This window comes from Cibotium barometz, chromosome 65 (genome assembly GCF_041138505.1).
Source record: "Cibotium barometz isolate CiBa-2024 chromosome 65, ASM4113850v1, whole genome shotgun sequence".
NCBI classification, from domain to species: domain Eukaryota; kingdom Viridiplantae; phylum Streptophyta; class Polypodiopsida; order Cyatheales; family Cibotiaceae; genus Cibotium; species Cibotium barometz.
Window position 1 is genome coordinate 20193062 of NC_141110.1, and position 22267 is coordinate 20215328.

The 22267-nt window shown below is 47.3% G+C and overlaps 1 protein-coding gene across 1 annotated transcript in view; it reads right to left on the reverse strand.

Moving 5' to 3' along the window:
- Positions 1–742: 742 nt before the first annotated feature.
- The window catches only part of LOC147603029 (protein STICHEL-like 3), a 30804-nt gene continuing 9279 nt past the window's right edge, over positions 743–22267 (reverse strand). The window contains exons 3-6 of the mRNA XM_086797071.1: positions 2890–3516; positions 1614–2361; positions 1248–1311; positions 743–1165 (exon numbers count right to left, since the gene is read on the reverse strand). Coding sequence (XP_086653197.1) covers positions 1085–1165; positions 1248–1311; positions 1614–2361; positions 2890–3516 — 1520 coding nt within the window. The 3' untranslated portion in view covers positions 743–1084. The remainder of the gene's footprint in view (positions 1166–1247; positions 1312–1613; positions 2362–2889; positions 3517–22267) is intronic.

Below are 22267 nucleotides of genomic sequence, written 5' to 3' on the forward strand. Positions count from 1 at the left end.
AGAGAGAGAGATCATCAATTATCATGCTACCCTCTTACACCTATGTCGTTGCATTTGTTTTTAATATAGTTGAAAATTTTTGGGGAAGTAATTGGCATGCCGGTCCTTCCATTTGGATTACTTGTCTTTGTGCACAACGATGGTGGTGTCACCCAAATAAACTATAGCTTTTTCACTTGCATGTCTAGTTATGACCCTCCAAGAAGTACTTGTTTAAATAGTCAAGAGTTGCTCCCACATCATCACCTAGAACAAAGTATGTGGCTAGTTAGCAAAATCACATTATAGTTTCCATATATTTGAATCCAATAAGGGCATTTACACACTTGCCATGAGAGAAGACAAGACAAAGATCTCCATCAACCATACCCAATACTGAACAATCTTCAATGCTCATCTCATCCAATGTGTAAAGACCTTGATATCGATGGACTACTAAATTGCTAGGACATTGGAGTAAGGATATTGCCATACTTTCAAACTCATATTTACACATTTTTTTCATACAAAAGAATCCTTTCAAAGACACCCCACAAATACCATTGCAAGGTTTCAAAGACACCTCACAAAGACCATCGTAAGGTGAGAAAACAGAGTGTACCTCTTTGCTAAGCTTGTGCCAACCCAATATGGGGGCAAAGTGGTTAGCCAACTAACCTACTACTAACCCAAGGACGGGAGCTCAAATATTATTCGAGCATGTCATAAAAAACTCTTGAGCATATGTGTGTGGGCATGTGTGACATTAAAAATTTGATCTTTCATTTTTATCAAGATATATCAATAGTGTATATAATGTCATATTCAAGTGATGAAATAAATTCTCAAAGAGAGTAATGCTTCAAAGAGACTAAAAATTTATATGGCTCTATTTGAAGCTCCATTGGAAATCCTCTTCTGCCGTGATGGATGTGTGTCAAGGAACTATAAATGTACTTCTAAAGAATGTAGAACTAGTGACAAAATCATCTACAGGAGCATGTAAATGCTGGCTCTATTAATATAAATATAATTGGAGAGGAGAAGCTCTAATAAGATATATGGAGATGGAGAAATTGGGACATGGTCGGTGGTGGTCACACTGTCACAAGTGGGTAGATTTTGCACAAGGGCAAAGGCTCAACAAAAACCCTGGCCTTCTCGGACTCCGGTGAAGCTGCCTAACCTGATGAAAACATAGGAAGAGGTGAGTAGGTGTTTTGGCTATGCATTATACATATATATATATATCTATGCATTGAACTTACCTTTGCATGGTCTCTCTCTGTCGCGCTCCAGCACGAGAGCACGCCCGTCTTAGATTCCAGCCTCCTGCATTTCAAGGGAAAACACACTTTGTGAGAAGTCTCTCTTTATGGGTGAGGCCATTCTCGGCAGCCTTGGAGGAAGACGAGAAGGTTAGCACCTTCCACGTTTCTTCTTTGGTCTGGAGGGGCAACAACGTAGTCTTGAACAGGCCCAAGATGTAGCACAAGTACCAGTGCTTGTGGCTCAGAGCCAATGTATGGTGTTCAAATGCCAGCTGCTGCTGCTTCTCAATGAGAATAGAGGACTACAGATGCATCACCATTTATTGTAAACATTCAAGAGCATAAAAAACTATTGGAACTTACATGTTTTCTTCTTCAAGCTTGGCAGCCATCATTGCTGAATGCCCTTCCTGGGCTGTTGTTGTTCTGCATCCAAATTCGGAGCCTCCAACCTGGAAGAAGTTTAGGTTCGACAACCCCTCATTCATGTGATCATTATGCAAATCATGACTATGTTGCTCAATGCCGCCACCCTCACTGAGGCACATCACAAATCCTAGGCTTGCACCATTTTTCTCTACACCATTGACGCTAAACCCTGCGACCTCATGATGCTTGCCCACTCTAGAGGAGCTTTCGATGAAGTCCACTTCATGTTTGTCTTCCAAAGACAGTTTCTTCATTGCAGTCGTCTTTGGCAGCAGACTACCAGACCTTCCAGTCGCAAGTTCTATCATTTCAAAGCTCTGAGCGGATCTATGGTTTCTCTTCTGATGAGGTTTCAATGGATGTGTAGAGGACACTCCAAGGGACTGGATTTGATGCATGCCCACGCCTGACGATTTTGGCCCATGCTCCTCTGCTGCCACCAGATGGTCTGAATTAGCTTTTCCACTCCATGGAGAATGCCATAAACTGTTGGAGCTACTCAGCTGGTCTCTAGAGAATGTCTGTCTTTTGAGCTGCTCTGCTGTAGCCGATACAAGACATACTTTTATGTCAACAGGGTAGCCAAGTGTACACTGAAATGCATGCGCGATACTAGTCCTCGATCGCTTGGCTCTGGATGTATGTTCAAGCTGACTGAATTCCAAAAGTGCCACTGCAAAACCTGCTCATGCCACAGCCAATGTAACACTCAGCACAATATCATGAAAGCGCAACTATTGCGGAAAAACTGTTATTCAAAGTAAAGACTTTGAATGGAACGTGTTTGGCTTTACAGAACTAAAGCAAAGTATCTTGTAGCTATTCCTAAATGGGTTTGTTCAAGAATGACAAGGAGTATGTTTCTTTGCACACATCTCTAAAGGATACCATCCTCTAAGGACAGGCTCACAATCGGGAGTAGAGGGCTATGCCAGAGGGTGAGGTGGTCAATCAAAGGAGAGATGCTCAAGGGAGCGGCCATAAGTATTAATCTGCATGTCTACCCAACCTTTAGATACACAGCTAGGGCCTCTTCCTTGGGAGTTTCTGCTCCAATTTGCCACCTCATTCACTGGCATAGCTCTCTGGACTCCCTATTAAGTGCCCGTCGTTAAGGAATCCTGTAAATACAGGAGACGTAACAAGCTTCCACTTAAAAATGTTTGCAAGTTCTGATCCCGACAAAAAACAGGGACAAAAAGAGACTCACCCTTCGATAGTGAAAGTGAGAGGAGTTTCCCTTGTGTCATTAAGAACTTCCTTAAGCTGTTGGAATGCACTGCATCCAAAAACCGCTGCCAGACCTCTTCCAGCTCAGCCTGATTAGTTAGAGTTGTGTCATATGCCCTCGCCTCACCAGAGTCACTAGACCGTGTCGTAGAAGACATTGTTCTAAGGTGCCCAGTGCCAGATGGTAAATGAAGTCCCCTTGACTTACGGCTCCTTGCCCTTGGCGCTTGAGAATAGGCAAAAGAACTCTGACTTAGAGCTGTAACAGAAACCCTGGATGAATCCGACATTCCATTAGATGCGCATTCAGTTGCAGTACCAGGTGCAGGTTCCATGTTTGTAGGAGTATGTTGATATTGGGTTTCTGACGTCCTTTGAGGCAAGCAGTTCAACTTTGGTGTCCCATTTGCGTTATTCAGTCCTTCTGGGCTGTGAGTGACACTTGTATTGGCTGAAGACCCTGGCAGCAGATAAGATTGATCTGGAGCAAATTGAAGAAGTGCAGCAGTTAACCAGGTCATCCGATCAGAAGAAGCTCGCAGCTGCTTTTCTGCTTCAGAAAGGGTCTTCAATGCTTGCCGTAACCTCTCCATGTCTTCTTTTGTTACTGCAAAAACAGATTGAAGTAAGAGGTCACAACTCAGAGTTCCACAAGTGCCAGCAAATTACTCTAGAGTCTAGATTTCTTCCGGCATGTGCATTTCATGCTCACGTCTTCTTTGTGCTAGTAACAGTTTCAAAATCTTCAAAGAACCATGGACCTAAGGATGGAAAGGATTTTGTATTAAGCAGACATCGAAGCATCTGTTTTTTTTTTAAACCCCAAGGAAAGATCGAACTTTCTTGGCTTGGGAAGAAGAACCCTATGTCCAGGCCTTTAGCTGTAGTAAGTCCAACCTTGAGTCGAAAGATCCTGCATTAGTCTTTAAAGAAAGAACCTTCTTAAAAGTGGATGACAAAGCACCTCTCAAGTGGAGTGATACGAACAACCCTCAAATGACGTATATTTAGAAAAAAAGGAGGGAGAACTTCCTCTCTATCTGGCCACCCTTAGGAGGAGTCTACATCAGAGGAGGGGGTTTGGGGGGGGAGGGTTGGCCGTGCGGTTGGGGGGGGGAGGCGGGGGGCATCTGTTTATGTTGTGCTTCCTCTGATGTGTTTGTGTGCATGTGCTCACTCATGCTGTGCGTGGATAGGTTGACGTATGCACACACAGCATGAGCACCTATCTAGAGACAAAATAGAGTCAGGATCTAGAAAGTCCTGTAGAGAATTCCATGTCGTCCTCTATCACGTGCATCACCCATGTGAGTGCCACATAGATATGCTTCCTACTTGTAGCCTCCTGATAATCAAAGTATGGGGTAGACTATGGCCCAATTGGAGTAGTTTTGGCAGCCCAATAGGTGCCTGGAGGTGCCCAAGACATGGACCAATAGTTGGGACACAAGTTGGGCACAATATGAACACACAAAATACCTTTTGGATGACTTTTGGGGTCGTCACAGTCCAAGCCGACCTGAATCCGACTTGCTATCACTTCCCTATATAAAGCAAGTCAAGGGTCATTCTTGAGGATTCAGATACAAACATTCCCCAGTCAAGACCAGGGGCTAGAGGTGCCCCTCCCTCCCGTGTCTCTCCCTTCCCTCCTCCGTAGCCTCTCCAATTAGTTCGCCCCCTCCGTCTTCAACAGGCAGCTCTCTCAGCTCTTGGGGCTTTCTCCATTCGGCAAGGCTCGGCATTTTCTGGTCTTCACTCTAAGGAGGACTCCATGGTAGCCACTCCGTCAACCCCAAACGAGGCCGCCGCTACACACTCTCTCCTACATAGAAATTCTCAGCCTCTCTCTCTCTCTCTCTCATGCACACACACACACATTCTCTCTCTCTCTCTCTCTCTCTCTCTCTCTCTCACACACACACACACACACACTTAAATAGATTTACACACATATATATAATTTTAATTAATTAAATTTTAGATTAAATTTTAATGGTAGGGATGAGTGGTGAGTGGTGCTCACTCTCAAATAAATGCATCTTTCATGTAATCTCTCTCTCTCTCTCTCTCTCTCTCTCTCTCTCTCTCGCACACACACACACACACACACACACACTCACTCAATTCATACATCCACCTATAATCGTAATAGACCATACAATTATCTTGTCAACTCAACTCATACATCCACCTATAATCATAATAGACCATAAAGTTATCTATACTCCACCAATGACATTGTGGAAGTAGCAAACCATTCAACGGCTAGTGCAACCTTTTTTATTTTGTGCTCTTACAAAATGACTACCAAAACGACTCACATCTATGGTCCTCAGTGGCGGACGGTTGGCCCACGCCCGGGCTATCAGCCGACTACCAGAACTGAGCGCAGTCGCCGTGCGCGCCAAGCTAGCAGTGTGACATGCGAGGGATTGATCATAGGAATCACAACCTTAGGCTAACTAAACTTCACTTAATGATGCTTAAGAGATAGACAAATAGTGTCAATGCAATGCAATATTAGATGAATGGGTTACAATGAGATCTAAATAGATCTATGATGCTGTCCTAGATGAAGATCCTTCTCGGGAGGAGAGGGATAGGCTGAATGCTGATGATGAGGACTGTTCCTTGCTCCAATGTTGAGGTCCACCCTTCGATGCCGGCTTCCCTCTATGTAGGAGGTGGGAATGATGAACTATGTGCTGAATATGCTGGCTAAACTGTTGATCTGCTTCTCCCTTGCTCCATGGATGAGAAATGCTGATGAGAGATGAGATCGTGGACTCAATATGCTGCCTATGATGACTGTATGCTGAGTGAACTGCTATCCCGTTGACTTCCCTTGTCTCCTGGGAAGGAAAACGCTGAAGAGAAGCTTGGATGCTTGGACTGAACTGATGCGCTTCTATATATATGTGAATGATGCTGGTCGGCCAGCTATTAAGCTGTCGGCCAGCTCCTAGATGCTCACGACCTGCCCATGAATGCCATAAATGCTCATAATACTTGTCGGCTGCCACCTACTTGCTGTCGGCTGCCACCATAAATGCCTATGAAGCCTAATGAAGTCTAATGTGCTGCTTTAGATGATGTACTTAGCCTATACCGCGAGATACATGCTGAATACCATGCTTAAATGTCTGATAAAATGCTGGAAAATACCAGATAAATCGTGATAAATCCCAATTAATTCTTGATGCCATGTCACTTGTACACCTTTCGGGTGTGCACGTGACAAGCAGAGTACAGAGTATAGGAGGATTCGGTTCTGTTAGAGAACCGTTTCGAACATTTATCACATCACCCACTCATCGGCGATACGCCCCCTCCAGTCATGGAGAGGGTCCCTCCGGCCCCTGCGGTTTGGCGCCGAGATTCCTCCTCTGGTTCTCTGTTTCCAGTGAGGCCAGCTGGCCCCACTGAACCCCCGACGAGCCCCTCCCAACAGCCTCCCTCTCCAATGGACCACTCCCAACCGCTCCCTTCTCCTTCCTCTTTGCCTCCCCACCCCCCTCCGCCTTCTCCTCCCCCTCCCCCATCTTCGCCTCTGACTCTTCTCGCAACAATCCCCTCTGCCCCATCCTCTTTGTCACGACCCTGTGTTTTTCTCTGGACAGTATGCAGGTGTGCACGGGGACATGGTGGACAGTGTGAATGGCATCAGGTTGGAGTGAAAAAGGAAGCCCATGTGTGGACAACCCCAAGTGTGAAGGGGGAGCCAAGTGATTAAAGTCTTCTCTCATAACTCATGGGGACAAAGGGGTTTGGAGGGGACAAAGGTTTAAAAGCCTTTAAAAATAAAAGAACCCCTTTTAGGAGAAATCGTGGCCTTATGCTTTTCTTAGAGGGAGTCGAGCGGCAGTTCCAGTCGCATGTGCTTTTTGGGAGGCGACTGCTGGATTTTGAAGGAGGGAGCTTTTAGGTCTTTCTCTGTCGACTGATAGCCTGAACTCCACGTGGTTGGACTGCACATGGGCTGGACTACAGGTACAAGTCGGCTGCGTGGAGGAGAAGACAGTCGGGTAGGGACTGAACAGAGCGTGGGTCTCTCCCCCTTCCTGGTGAAAAGCTGCGCAGGTCTGCAGGGAACAACCGGCGGGCTGGTCTACAGGTTGTGTTGGACGGAGAGCTAGCTTTCTCGTGCTCCTTTCTCTCTCTCATGGAAGCAAGCGATGGACTGCAGGCAGCTGTAGGAAGCGCACAACTGTAGAGGTGCTGGACTGTACAGGGCATGAGAGGCTCTCTTGGAAAGAGGGGACTGCAGGAGAAACAGGGGCGTACACGTGGGGACAGCCAGTACTGCTTTCTCTCTCTCTCTCTCTCTCTCTCTCTCTCTCTCTTCCTCTGCTGAAAAGTGGATAGGCCTGCAGGTAGTGTCTGGGCGGGCAGATGCAGCACAGACACGTGCTTTACTGGTTTGGAAGAGAGGCTTGTGGGCTGACTGCAAGAAGCGCCCAGCCAACAGATTCTCACGCTCTTTCTCTCTTGAAAGGAGGCCGTCTCTAGGAAGTACAAGACAGGTCATTTGGTTATGTTTCTTGGCATGGGAGTGATGCAAGCTCGCATGGCTGCGTGCTCATGGAGCAAATTGTTTTCTTCCTGCTAGAAAGGAACAGAGGGACCTACAGTTATGGGCATCTCTATGTTGCCAGATGTTTCATGAGGGAACATGTAACTTGTGAATGGGAGAGTTAATTAGGGTTAGGTTATCATGTGGGAGACATACACAGAGAGAACAAGGGAGAGAGAGAGAGAGAGTTGTGGGGATAAGTCAACTCATGGGAATGAGTGTGTGACTCCCCTATCACACATGTGTATTGCACTAGTACACAGTGTGCACTTAGTACATTAAAAGTACTAAGTGTACTATGTACTATAACTTATGGGCTTGTACACACTATAAGGGTGGGAATAATGCCTTTACCCCAACAACCTCCCACTTAAAGGCAAAGTGCCCTTAAGTAAAGGAAAAGAAAAATCAGCATGTACATGATAATATACAAGGCCATATCAAGGCTGAAACTGGCCTCATCCAATGCCCTCAAGTGTCTGCAATGAGCAAACCGCTCCGGAGGCAAACTTTTTGTCAACAGATCAGCCGGGTTGTCATCCGTATGAATCTTAACAAGCTGAATTTGCTTGTTCTCTATCACCTCTCTGATGACGTGATACTTCACATCCACATGCTTCGTCTTTGCATGAAAGACAGGGTTCTTTGCCAACTAGATGGCACTCTGAATTTAGGTATCTCATGACACCTTTCACTGCTTCCCAATGCTTCTTGCCAGGGTTGGCCATGTATCTAGAAACCACTCCCACTGCAAATGCAATGTCCGGCCTAGTAGCAACCATGGCATACATGAGACTGCCACAAGCTGAAGCATACGGAATCTTGGCCATATCAGCCCTGCCACTATCTAACTGTGGGCTGTCCATAGCACTGAGTTTCACATATGGAGGCAAAGGAGTACTAGTCTTCTTCCCCCCGTCCATATTGAACCTCTGCAAGACTTTGCCAATGTATTCCTTCTGAGACAAATACAACACATGCTGATTTCTGTCCCGAAGTATCCGCATACCCAAAATGTGATTTGCATCACCCAAATCCTTCATATCAAAGGTTTGATGCAGCCTCTTCTTCAAGGCATCCATCTCTTTACGAGATTTCCCGGCAATCAACATATCATCAACATACAAGATGAGGATCAATAGACTGCCATCCAAAGCTTTCTTGGTGTATAAGCAGTGATCTATGTCACTTCTCCTGAAATCCTGGGATTTCATGAATGTATCAAATTTATGATACCATTCCCTTGGTGCCTGTTTGAGCCCATAAAGACTCTTTTTCAGCTTGCATACAAGCTTCTCCTTTCCACTTACTGCATAACCCTCTGGCTGTTGCATATATATCTCCTCATGGAGATCACCGTGAAGAAAAGCAGTCTTCACATCCATCTGAATCAAGTCCAGATCATCATGAGCAACCAAAGCCAACACAGCTCTAAGTGTGGTCATTTTGACCACTGGAGAGAAGATCTCATCAAAGTCCACACCATATTCCTGCTTGAAGCCCTTAGCCACTAACTTGGCTTTCTATCTTGGCTTTGCATCAGGTGCAACTTTGAGCCTGTAAACCCATTTGCATGGCAAAACCTTCTTGCCTGCAGGCAAATGCACCAACTTCCATGTTCCATTTTTGTGCAGAGAATCCATCTCTGACTTCATGGCACGCTCCCAAAGAGCCTTGTCTGCCCTCTGTAAAGCCTCCTTATAACATGAGGGCTCCCCACAGTCAGTGAGCATCAAGTAGTCAACCCCTGGAACAAACCTGTCAGAGGCTCTGGAGGGTCTTGTAGACCTCCGTACCCAATGACCATCATTTGCACGTTGCTGTCCAGCCTGCATATCACCTATTGGTGGCTCCTGTTCCATGCCATAAGGCTGAAAAATCATGCCCGGTATCTCCTCTAACCCTATATCCATAGGGATATCTTCTGCCATCTCTGGCTGTCCATTTGGACCATTTTCAGCGCCATTTAAGGGCTGGTTTTGCTGCTGTAATGGCTGATTTACAGCCCTTGGTTGTTGTCCATGATGTCCATCATCATCAAAGATGACTCTACCAGGCTCCTGTTGCCTTGCAGGCTCCTTATACATGCATGTTTCATCAAAAATGACATCATTGCTGCGTATAATCTTTCTATTCACGGGATCCCAAAGTCTATACCCCATTTCACCTCTGTCACCATATCCTAGGAATATGCATTTGTGAGACTTAGGATCAAGTTTGGTGCGCATTTCCCTGCGTATGTGCACGTACGCAACGCAACCAAACACTCTCAAGTGCTTGTATGACTGAGGCTTCCCTGTCCATACTTCCTCTGGCACTTTCCCACCAAGCCTCGTGTTAGGTGACCTGTTTATAAGGTGAACGGCTGTCATAACAGCTTCAACCCAAAAACCATGAGGTAATGCAGCATGTGACAACATAGAACGGACCTTCTCCTGAATGGTCCTGTTCATCCTCTCTGCTGTCCCGTTTTGTGGAGGATCATAAGGAGTAGAGAGCTCCCTCTTGATGCCTTTAGCATCACAAAAGTCCTGAAACTGTTTGGACATATACTCTCCACCATTGTCGGAACGCAAAGCCTTCAGTGTTTTGCCAGTTTGATTCTCAACAAGAGCAACAAACTTCTCAAACACTGAGAATGTATCACTCTTCAAACGAAGAGGATAAACCCACACCTTGCGTGTGGCATCATCAATAAAAGACACAAAATATTTTGCCCCTCCCAAAGAAAGCTGAGGTATCTCACATACATCTGTATGCACAAGCTCTAACTGAGCATCTTTCTGTCCAAGAGCTTTCTTGTGGGGGCACTGTAGTTGCCTACCATATATACAATGCTCACAAAACTGAAAACTTGAAAACTTTAGAGAAGGCAAGTAACCCAAACGAGACAATTGCTCCATTCCTTTGACACTCATGTGTCCTAACCGGCTATGCCACATAGAGATTTCCGGCAGCTCGGTTGCATTTACATTAGCATGGTGACAAACACCTGCATGCATGAAGTAAAGAGTGTCCACCTTAGAGCCTCTGGCAACAACCAGTGAGCCCTTACTAATCTTCCACTTTCCACGACCAAATGTGGTAACATAATCAGCATCATCAAGCTGTCCAGTAGAAAGCAGGTTCTTCTTGATCTCAGGCACATGCCTGACATCATGGAGCATAAGCTGTGAGCCATCTAAAAACACAAGCCTCACATCACCTCTGCCAAGAATCTTGCATGCATGGTTATCACCCAAATAAACTACTCCTTCATTGCCAGCAGTATACCTGACAAACAAGTCTCTGCAACCTGTGACATGAAAGGAGGCACCTGAATCAATGATCCATGAGTGCATACCATGACCATCTCCTGTAAGAAGTGAATGGGCATCAAGTGAAGACGTGAATAGGACCTCATCCTCACTGTCACCTGCATGTGACACACTGATTTCTTCAATCTTGACTCCACTTTTGCCCTTTGGCTTTACATCTTTGGCTTCATCTTTGTCTTTGTCTTTGCCTTTTCCCTTTTCCTTTTGATCATTTTTCCATTTGTAGCATTGCTTTTTGATGTGTCCCTTCTTGCCACAATAATGGCATTCCAAGTCCTTTTTGGAGCGAGACTTGCTCCTTCCCCGTTCTTGGCTTTTACCCCTTTGTTGGGATCTCCCACGTGCATTCATTGCATTGGACTTTCCAACAGAGTTGTTTTTCCTGTTCATCTCCTCTTGAAGGAGAGCACCCTCAACATCTGCATATGACAGCATAGCATTCGAATTGCTGGTGGCTGTCCTGAATGTGTCCCAACTCTCTGGCAAAGTGCATAAGAGAAAAGTGGCTTTGAACTCATCGTCCATTGCCAACTTTTGATTAATGACTTGGCTGACAATACCATTAAACTCATTTAGATGGGCTGTCATAGACGCCCCTTCCTTCATCTGAAGACCTATGAGTTTCTTCAACCAATACACTTTGCTTGAGGCACTTTGCTGGGCATACAAGTCCTGCAATCTCTGCCACATTCCCCAAGCTGTCTTCTCTTCACGAATGCTGAAAAGTAAAGAGTCTGACACAAACAACATGATGGTGGATCTTGCTAGCTCATCCATATCTTCCCACTCTTCAGCAGTAAGAGAAGCGGGCATTACACCCCTTTCTTTGATAGGCTTGTGCTACTTCTGGAGCAACACATTATAGCACTGGGTTTGCCAAATATCATAGTTATGTGAGCCTTCAAGCTTCTTGATGTGAAGCAATGACGAGCTCTCACCTGTGGTTGCCATAGCAATATGCAACCTGTCAATGCCTGACTCCCTGCAAAATGTGCAAACACTACACCAAAAGCACACAAAGTGCTCACAGTTGTTCTCCCAAAGTTTATCTCCCACTGCGGAAGCACAAATGCAACTCTACTCCCACTTTATGTGATGAAATCACCAAAATCTGGTTGCTGCAGATTTAGGATAGCACCTTAAATGTGCTCTGTTGCCCTTCCAAAGTACTGTACAGCAGTACCAAGTGCTCACCTATGATGTACCAAACCTGTACCGGCAAGTACAACAGCTGAAATTGAACCTTTTCCTCACTCAAATCAGTGTACAGCCATGCCAAAACTTGTACAAAGCTGTACCAAATCTGTACCAGCAGGTACAGTAGCAATAAATGCTCTCTTGGCTGTCCAAATGAGTAAAAATCAGACTTTCATAGTCCCGAACACTGCATACAACAGTCCCGAACAGAAATTGGGCAAAAGACCCTTGACTGCAAGCTGATTTCTGAGGATTCAAGGCATAAATGTATTGCGTGCTGCTTTGCCAAGCTCAACAAGCATACGATCTTGAAAAGCCCCTTGATTTAAGATCAATTGCTGATCATACATGGTACATTGACGCACATGAAGGCATCCAGAGTTTTCACAGTGCTTCCCCCAGGCCACATATACATCTAATACATGAAAGCCCCTTGATTTACAGGCACATTGAGTGCTTGTCAGGCATCAACACATTGCCCAAAGCATCAAATGCGATTGCTTGCATGCAAATCAACCCAATCGGCACAAAAGCCCCTTGATTTGCACTGCAATTTGCTGCAATTTTGCCCGAATGTGCGATTTCTCACATCATACAGCATGTATGAATGCTTAATTGCACAATTACATCAAAAGCCCCAAATTTCGACATCCAATTTCCTGCAAATTGATCCTGATTCTGACCAATGTCACCCAATTTTGCCAATTTTGCTCAAAAATTGAGCAATTCGGCACCTGACTTGCTCAATTGATGATTGTACCTGCTCAATTGCAAATTGGATATGCAAATTCCAAAAAATTAAAGCAAATACCTCAGGTTATTTTCTGATTTTTTTTGTTGCAGGAAAGGGGGGTTTGCTGATGCTGTTGCAGAAAGTTATTGCTGCCTATTGAGGGTGGTCCAGCGAGGTTCTCATGACCTGGTAAAGCCCAAGTCCAGCGTGTTGGTGGCGTTTCAGGCAGTGGAGCTTTGGCTAGCCGACAGGGCGGTTCTGCCAGTAGAAAACTCTCTGGGCGGTAGCATCCACCGCAACTACGACCTCCTCCTACGCCACCGACTTCACATTGTGGGTGAGATGCAGCTTCCCGTCCACCACTGTCTCTTGGCCATGCCCGGTGTAAAAAAAAAAGAGAGCAGCTCCGTCGGGTGATTAGCCACCCGCAAGCGCTGGCCCAGTGTGAGCAGACCCTGACCAGAATAGGACTGGCGAGCAAAGGGAATAAAGAGGCTAAGTGGCAGGCGGCGAGCGATGTGAAGCAGCGAGCACAATGGCAGAACATCAACGGCCGATCTACAACACAGCCTGTGACGGAGGAAGAGAAAGCGTTGGATCTGATAGAGCCGTCCAGCAGTGAACTTACTGCCTCGCTTCTTTATTACGCCTTGTGGCCACCAGCGGCTCACAATGCCTACTACTGCTGTGATGCTGTAGATGGTTCGCTACCTGCTGTGTGCTGCTTTGCAGCACCTGTGCCTTGCTCACACTGGCCAGAAAGTTCCTCTGCTCGTGCCAAGCTCAAGGCTCCATAGCCGAGCTTCTTCTTCGCGATGAAGATGACTCCGCACACCCGCACACACACGGACACAACCGTGGCTAAAATACCAGTTGAATGGGAGAGTTAATTAGGGTTAGGTTATCATGTGGGAGACATACTCAGAGAGAACAAGGGAGAGAGAGAGAGAGAGTTGTGGGGATAAGTCAACTCATGGGAATGAGTGTGTGACTTCCCTATCACACATGTATATTGCACTAGTACACATAGTGCACTTAGTACATTAAAAGTACTAAGTGTACTATGTACTATAACTTATGGGCTTGTACACCCTATAAGGGTGGGCATAATGCCTTTACCCCAACAACTTGATGTATGCCGTGGTTGGCACTGTTGTTGAGTGGTGCCATGAATGGTTCTGTATGGAAACAGGACAAAAGTTTCAAAGGGAAACAGGCCTAAGGGTTTCATGTGGAAACAGGTTGTAGGTTTCTCGAGGAAACATGTATTTGGGTTTCTCCAGGAGATAGGTCACATGCAGGCAGAAGATACAGGAATGGACACATGTTTGGTACAGCCTTGCTACTGATTGGGCAGGGGACAGGGAATCCATGACAGAGATGGATAGTACCCTTGGAAGGTAGAGAGGGTTTGTACAGGTGTGTCGACTGTATGGTATGCTATGCTGTGATACTCTTTTGAGAGACAGTTTGGGAGTCTGTGTTGTGATGCAGAAGCACTGGATGTGTCAGGGTGTGATGCTGTTCATAGTGTGAGAGACTATGGATGGTTGTGGCAGCCCTGATCATGGGAGAAAGCTTCTGTATGCAGACTCAATGTGAGAGAGTCTTTTGATATGAACAATGGCTGGACTTGTTTGTGGATGCCGTGTGGATTTGAAGCCATGATGCAGGTTCTTTGCAGGCTTCAGGAGTTCTACTGTGTCGGGTGAGTTCCCAGCCTTATATTGTAATCAAAGCTCTTATAATCAATTAAAGAAATACCGCAAGGGGCGCCACTGCGATTTGGGGCCAATCGGTGTCCGTGTACTGTTTGCAGGAGCACTCTAGCTCCCCCTGTTTGTTTTCCTTTTCTAGGTCTTCAATGGCGTTGAAGTGTTTTATGTGCAAATGTTTGTTTCACCGCCCGTCAAGGCCGGTTTCAAGGTTCCGTTGTCGGGACATCGTCGACTTTCTCAAGGAGGCGAGTCCGTGGTTGCTTTGGTTGGGACAATCGCCAACTTTCCTAAGGGGGCGAGCTCATGGTTGTCTCATGAGAGTCACATCAAAAGCTTCAACATGAGGAAAGTGAAAAGGAAGTGCAGGACACAGTACAGGATTTTGTGTCTTTGCCTATATGAGGTGAAGAGCAAGAGCTGAAGATGAAGCTCAGGAGAAAAGACACCAAGGACAAGAAGTAGTCGGCCAGGAACAAGAAGCAGTTGAAGTGTTATGGTGCAGGAGATGCGTTGAAGGCTATGGCTTTCGACAGTTTGTCACCGGTGGTATCTTCACGGAGGCTTCATGGGTTCGGAAGACAGTTTCTTTCTATGTTTAGCAGTGGTGATCTACTATGCTTCATCGAGGACTTGTGCTTACCACTTGGGTGGAGTGCAAGCAGGTTTTGGGTGCCTGAGGATGTATCAGATGAGACTCAAATGGAAGTGGAGGAACTTGACGAGGTTCTTATTCCTGAGCATATACTGGCACATAAGGAAAGAAAGGTATAGGGTAAGGTTTCCCGTCGCTATCCTGTGAAGTTCAAGAGCTGTTCACTGATGTATACGAAGTGGATGGAGGAGGTTCACTGATGGATGCGAAGTGGATGGAGGAGGGTGACTTAGCAGATTCACCTCACGAGTTGCAGCTTTATCTTGATGCCTATGAGTTGGAGTCGACTCTTGTTACGGCTCATTCAGGTTCAACAGAGCATAGGTCTGGAGCATTGCTTGATGCTCAAGAGGGGGGTAGCACCTCCGCTCCCTTGTTTTACAGACAGGCTCAGTTGTCATCTAGGAGTCGCTTGGTGACATCTTTGTATTCACCCGAAGGTACTGAGGCTGACAGTACATCTGCTTATGGGACTTCTATGATCTTGTGTTCTAGACACATGAGATGGTAAAGTTGGGTATGGTTCACAGTCGCGCGCACCTTGAACTATAACTGCAACTATGGATAACTCTATGGAGGGCATAAGTCTTGCGAGCAGTCCTAGAGTTGGTTTGGTTCATATATGGATTGAACTCTATTTGTGCATGTATGCATTCACTTTGTGAGATAGAGGTATTTTTGTATTCTGGTGCCATTGGATCCTGGTATCATTGAGAATACATTGGGAAATACTCTGCATTGTGTTGTATGCTGCATGTATGCTGGTATGATACATCAAGTGCTTTATTATGTCATGGATGCACCATTGGGTGTAACTCCTGCGGGATGGCCATGAGACATGTGGGAAAGTACTTAGTGGATGTAGTGTTTGGATGCATTGAGTGCTTTCATATGCTCATGTTGTACCATCAGTCGTGGGTCCTGCGGGATGCCCATGGGCGTAAGGCTTGCGAGCAGCCCTTAGACTGTTACTTTGGAGTAGGTAGAGCATTTTGAGGAGCATATTGTTTGCGAATGCATATGTGTGTCATGCATATGTGTGCCATATGTAGAATGATGCATGGTTTTGTTTTTGGCTAACACAGTTAACGTGTTTCCATTTGGTTTTAGACTTTTGCTAGAGGTTCTGAAGGAACAAGCAAGAGGTGTTTGTCACTTTGGCGTGACAGTGTGGCTTATTGTGCAGGATGATTATTTTATCATCCAGATGCATTGGAAGGCCATTGTTTTTGCCATATGGGGTGTCTTCGCTCATAAGATGCTTTACTGTGCCATTGAGTGCAATCGAGGACGCTTGCCATTTCTCAAGAGGGGGGTATGTCACGACCCTGTGTTTTTCTTTGGACAGTATGCAGGTGTGCACGGGGACATGGTGGACAGTGTGAATGGCATCAGGTTGGAGTGAAAAAGGAAGCCCATGTGTGGACAACCCCAAGTGTGAAGGGGGAGCCAAGTGATTAAAGTCTTCTCTCATAACTCATGGGGACAAAGGGGTTTGGAGGGGACAAAGGTTTAAAAGCCTTTAAAAATAAAAGAACCCCTTTTAGGGGAAATCGTGGCCTTATGCTTTTCTTAGAGGGAGTCGAGCGGCAGTTCCAGTCGCATGTGCTTTTTGGGAGGCGACTGCTGGATTCTGAAGGAGGGAGCTTTTAGGTCTTTCTCTGTCGACTGATGGCCTGAACTCCACGTGGTTGGACTGCACATGGGCTGGACTGCAGGTACAAGTCGGCTGCGTGGAGGAGAAGACAGTCGGGCAGGGACTGAACAGAGCGTGGGTCTCTCCCCCTTCCTGGTGAAAAGCTGCGCAGGTCTGCAGGGAACAACCGGGGGGGCTGGTCTACAGGTTGTGTTGGACGGAGAGCTGGCTTTCTCGTGCTCCTTTCTCTCTCTCATGGAAGCAAGCGATGGACTGCAGGCAGCTGTAGGAAGCGCACAACTGTAGAGGTGCTGGACTGTACAGGGCATGAGAGGCTCTCTTGGAAAGAGGGGACTGCAGGAGAAACAGGGGCGTACACGTGGGGACAGCCAGTACTGCTTTCTCTCTCTCTCTCTCTCTCTCTCTCTCCCTCTGCTGAAAAGTGGATAGGCCTGCAGGTAGTGTCTGGGCGGGCAGATGCAGCACAGACACGTGCTTTACTGGTTTGGAAGAGAGGCTTGTGGGCTGACTGCAAGAAGCGCCCAGCCAACAAATTCTCACGCTCTTTCTCTCTTGAAAGGAAGCCGTCTCTAGGAAGTACAAGACAGGTCATTTGGTTATGTTTCTTGGCATGGGAGTGATGCAAGCTCGCATGGCTACGTGCTCATGGAGCAGATTGTTTTCTTCCTGCTAGAAAGGAACAGAGGGACCTACAGTTATGGGCATCTCTATGTTGCCAGATGTTTCATGAGGGAACAGGTAACTTGATGTATGCCGTGGTTGGCACTGTTGTTGAGTGGTGCCATGAATAGTTCTGTATGGAAACAGGACAAAAGTTTCAAAGGGAAACAGGCCTAAGGGTTTCATGTGGAAACAGGTCGTAGGTTTCTCGAGGAAACATGTATTTGGGTTTCTCCAGGAGATAGGTCACATGCAGGCAGAAGATACAGGAATGGACACATGTTTGGTACAGCCTTGCTACTGATTGGGCAAGGGACAGGGAATCCATGACAGAGATGGATAGTACCCTTGGAAGGTAGAGAGGGTTTGTACAGGTGTGTTGACTGTATGGTATGCTGTGCTGTGATACTCTTTTGAGAGACAGTTTGGGAGTCTGTGTTGTGATGCAAAAGCACTGGATGTGTCAGGGTGTGATGTGTTAGAAGTCGTCTCCTGTCTAGATTTATACACCAGGGCCTTTGTTGTGGGTGTGCCCGCCCTTATGAGGTGTTTTCCCATTTTTCCCCACACTCCGTATTTTTCCCCTATTTTTTCCCATTTTTCTGAGGCTTGGGAGGGCTGCCAGGTGATGCCAGGAGCACTCTGAAGCTGGCCGACTGGATCTACATCAGTCGTGGGCTGTCAGAGTGCTGGCCGACTTGTTCTGACTAGGCGGAGGCATCTGTAGCTGGCCGACTGCTATTTTCAGCAGTCGTGGATATTTTTCTCAGTCGTGGGCTTTCCTGATGCTGGCTGACTGCCCTCTAGGGGAGTATATATAGGTCCTTAGCCCCCATACCTCATTTGTATCATATTCGGGATCTTCTTGTGTATATCAGAGCAGAGTTACATGCCTACATCTCTCTTTTTTTGTGCTGTTTTTTCTGCCTGCGTTTTTGCTCTCGTGTTCCCAGATTTGGTCATCATCTCCGCTGCATATTCTGACATGGTATCAGAGCCCTAGGCTCTAGATAGGTCTTGGGATTTGTGTGAGCAAGAGGGGGACTATTTTGTGGCTGATTGGTGGACTGTTTTGGGCTGATCGAGAAGAGAAGGTGCAAGAGGAAGGCGAGCTGATTTGCTGGACAGCCACTTGCAGGTTTTAGTTCTTCTTTGTTCCCACCCACCCACCCTTTTCAGAGTACATCCCCGCTATGGCAGATCTGTTTGAGATGGCCGAGAGACATGTGAAGATCCCGACACTCCCCACGTTCCCGGTGGACCGTCAGTTGGACGGGAGCAACTACGGCATATGGAAGGTGATGATGGAATCCGTTCTGGAGTCCTACGATCTCGCCGATTTCGTCGTTGTTGGTGTTCCACGGCCGGAAGTAGAGGAAGGGGAGCTACCGTCAACCCGAAAGGACCGGGAGGCCCAGACGCAGATGTGGGATCGCGTCAACGCCAAGGTCCGTTCGTTTATTTTCCTCAACTGCACACCACAGGTAATCAATCATGTAAAGCACATGACGCTGGCCAGAGGTATATGGCAGCATTTGGCTTCTCTGTACAACAGGGTATCACCCATGAAGAGGATTTCTTTGGAAGTACAGATGCGGGTTATGAGCCCTGCAAAGTCGGCGACGATGCGGGAGCATATTAACAAGCTGCAGGCTCTTCAGCAGGAAGTTCTCCAGGCTGGGAAGGAGATATCGTCAGAGGACATGGCCATAACGTTGCTGTCACATTTGCCCTCTTCGTACTCAGCATTCTACTCCTCTTTGATTACCAGTGGCAGGCTCAGCACCATCACGTGGGAGGAGCTTGTGCCCATGGTCCTGGACCAGGAGGAACGATTCACGAACCCTCCTCAGGGTGGAGGTTCGGAGGCCTTTATTGGCCAACGGTCGAAAGGCCGTAACTCGGGCAAAGGGAAGGCTTCATCGGAGAAGTCTTCTGAGAAGATGTCCGACGCTGACCGCGAGAAACTGAAGGCAGAGAGGACCTGTAATGATTGTGGCGAGAAAGGCCACTACTGGAGGCAGTGTCCCAAACGGAAGATCGAGAAGGGTGAAGACTCCTCAGCAATCACGAAGACTCCGGCTTTTGTGCACCTGGAGGTGATGGACACCGATGTTTCATTTTCTTCAGGTAGGGAGGAGATTGGAGGACTCTCCGCAACGGATACTCGGGAGTGGATTCTCGATAGTGGTGCTTCCAGGCACATGACTCCTTCCTGTTCCGGTTTACAGGATCTCTGCAGGCTTTCTGGTCATATTCTTACTGGTGATACGTCCACTATCCCAGTTCACAGTGAGTGCAGGATGGAGATAGTTCCCGATGGCAGAGGGGGGAAGCATTCCTCCCAGGTGTTGTATGTTCCGGCACTTGGTTTTCATCTGTTGTCAGTGCATCAGGTTTGCAAGACTGGCGTACGGGTGGAGTTTGATGAGCATTTTGTTGCTCTCCGGGACAAAGCAACAGGCCAAGTGGTTTGGGAAGGTGGAGTGGAGAATGGAGTCTACAGGCTTTCAGCACTCTCTCTCCCAGGTCCTCAAGATTGTGATGAGTGGCAGTATGGTAATAGCTACTCAGGTGTGGATACGCTGCAGGTGCGGGCTTTCCGGGACCAGATGGTGGATAGCTTGCCAGTAGATGGTAGCAGTTGGCAGGAACTTTCCAGTACTGAGGTTGGTAGTTCTTGTGTTCGTGAGTCAGAGGAAGCTGAACAGGTCACTTATGCTCTGATGTCTCGTAGTGTTCAGGACATAGAACTTCCAGTAGTTGAGGATGTTCTTTCCACGGGGACCTTTCGGAAAGCCAGGCAGGTGACAGGTGATTACTTGCAGAAGGAGGTGGTTTCTCCAGGCTTTGTGGTTCCGGATTCAGAGGGGGTGGTTGACAGGTTTCAGAAGGCCTTGCGTGGTCTTCAGAAGGTTTCCAGGACTTGCTTGTGCACCGTAACAGGTGTTGATCCTTGTGAGCAGTGTGATGTCTCTGTGATTCAGAAGCTGTATGGTTCATGGATCTGGTTGATGGACACCGGATTGGACGGGAGCTTCCTGATGAGGCAGTTGAGCTCTTGGTTGCAGATGTCTCTTTGTGAGGCAGGATTGCGTTTCCTGTGGTTTCTGCGGCATGCGAAGGATCATGGACTCTTGTACACAGGAGGGGGATTGTTGGATGGAGTCCGACTCCACGGTTGGAGTGACTCGGTTTGGGGAGGAGATCCGGACACGAGGAGATCTACTTATGCCCCAGGAGCAGTTTTACGGAGCAGGAGGAGGTTACATTGCAGGTTTGGGCTTCCACTGGCGGAACCCTTGGTCATCCAGAGGCACTTTGTTCGTGAACAGATTGTTGCTGATGACATCTTGCTGGAGTTCTGTTCGACGGAGGACAGTACGGTGGACCTCTTCACGAAGTCGCTCTCTCAGGATTTGCTCAGGCGGCACCCCAGCTCCCAGTGGTTGGTTACACAGCCAGGAGCTGAGAGGGGGTGTTAGAAGTCATCTCCTGTCTAGATTTATACACCAGGGCCTTTGTTGTGGGTGTGCCCGCCCTTATGAGGTGTTTTCCCATTTTTCCCCACACTCCGTATTTTTCCCCTATTTTTTCCCATTTTTCTGAGGCTTGGGAGGGCTGCCAGGTGATGCCAGGAGCACTCTGAAGCTGGCCGACTGGATCTACATCAGTCGTGGGCTGTCAGAGTGCTGGCCGACTTGTTCTGACTAGGCGGAGGCATCTGTAGCTGGCCGACTGCTATTTTCAGCAGTCGTGGACATTTTTCTCAGTCGTGGGCTTTCCTGATGCTGGCCGACTGCCCTCTAGGGGAGTATATATAGGTCCTTAGCCCCCATACCTCATTTGTATCATATTCGGGATCTTCTTGTGTATATCAGAGCAGAGTTACACGCCTACATCTCTCTTTTTTTGTGCTGTTTTTTCTGCCTGCGTTTCTATGGATGGTTGTGGCAGCCCTGATCATGGGAGAAAGCTTCTGTATGCAGACTCAATGTGAGAGAGTCTTTTGATATGAACAATGGCTGGACTTGTTTGTGGATGCCGTGTGGATTTGAAGCCATGATGCAGGTTCTTTGCAGGCTTCAGGAGTTCTACTGTGTCGGGTGAGTTCCCAGCCTTATATTGTAATCAAAGCTCTTATAATCAATTAAAGAAATACCGCAAGGGGCGCCACTGCGATTTGGGGCCAATCGGTGTCCGTGTACTGTTTGCAGGAGCACTCTAGCTCCCCCTGTTTGTTTTCCTTTTCTAGGTCTTCAATGGCGTTGAAGTGTTTTATGTGCAAATGTTTGTTTCACCGCCCGTCAAGGCCGGTTTCACTCTTCCTCTGAGCCCGCAATCCCTCCTCCCCCCACCTCTCCAAAGCACTCCCGTTGCCCTCCAACAGCACCCGACTCGGAGTGGAGGCAGCGGGCGAGCTCCGTTCGTTGCTTAATCCATAGATTCTTGGAGCCGGTTGAGATGACCATCGCTGCTTCCCTGATGAGGGCTCTCCCTCCAGAGTCCCCAGGTGGGCCCTCCAGAATCTTGGGGCTGCCTGTGGATTACAATTTCTTCCAATGTCTTCCGGTGGAGGATACGTATCTTTTTGAGGAGATAGTAGCGCCCATTCAGATATGTGTGGTGTTTCATCACTCCAGACCTTCTACACCAAAGAGTGGCACGATGATCTTCTCTTTTCCTTTGAGTGCAGCCCAAGAGACGGATTGGGACTCGGAGTTGGTGGCTGACGCCATCCAGCGCCAGGTAGTTGAGCTTTCACATCATCTTCACGATCTTCGCATCACCAATGTGCTCACCCACCTTTGGCCCTTGGCTAGGATGGAGCTTGGAGGCTCAGGCCAT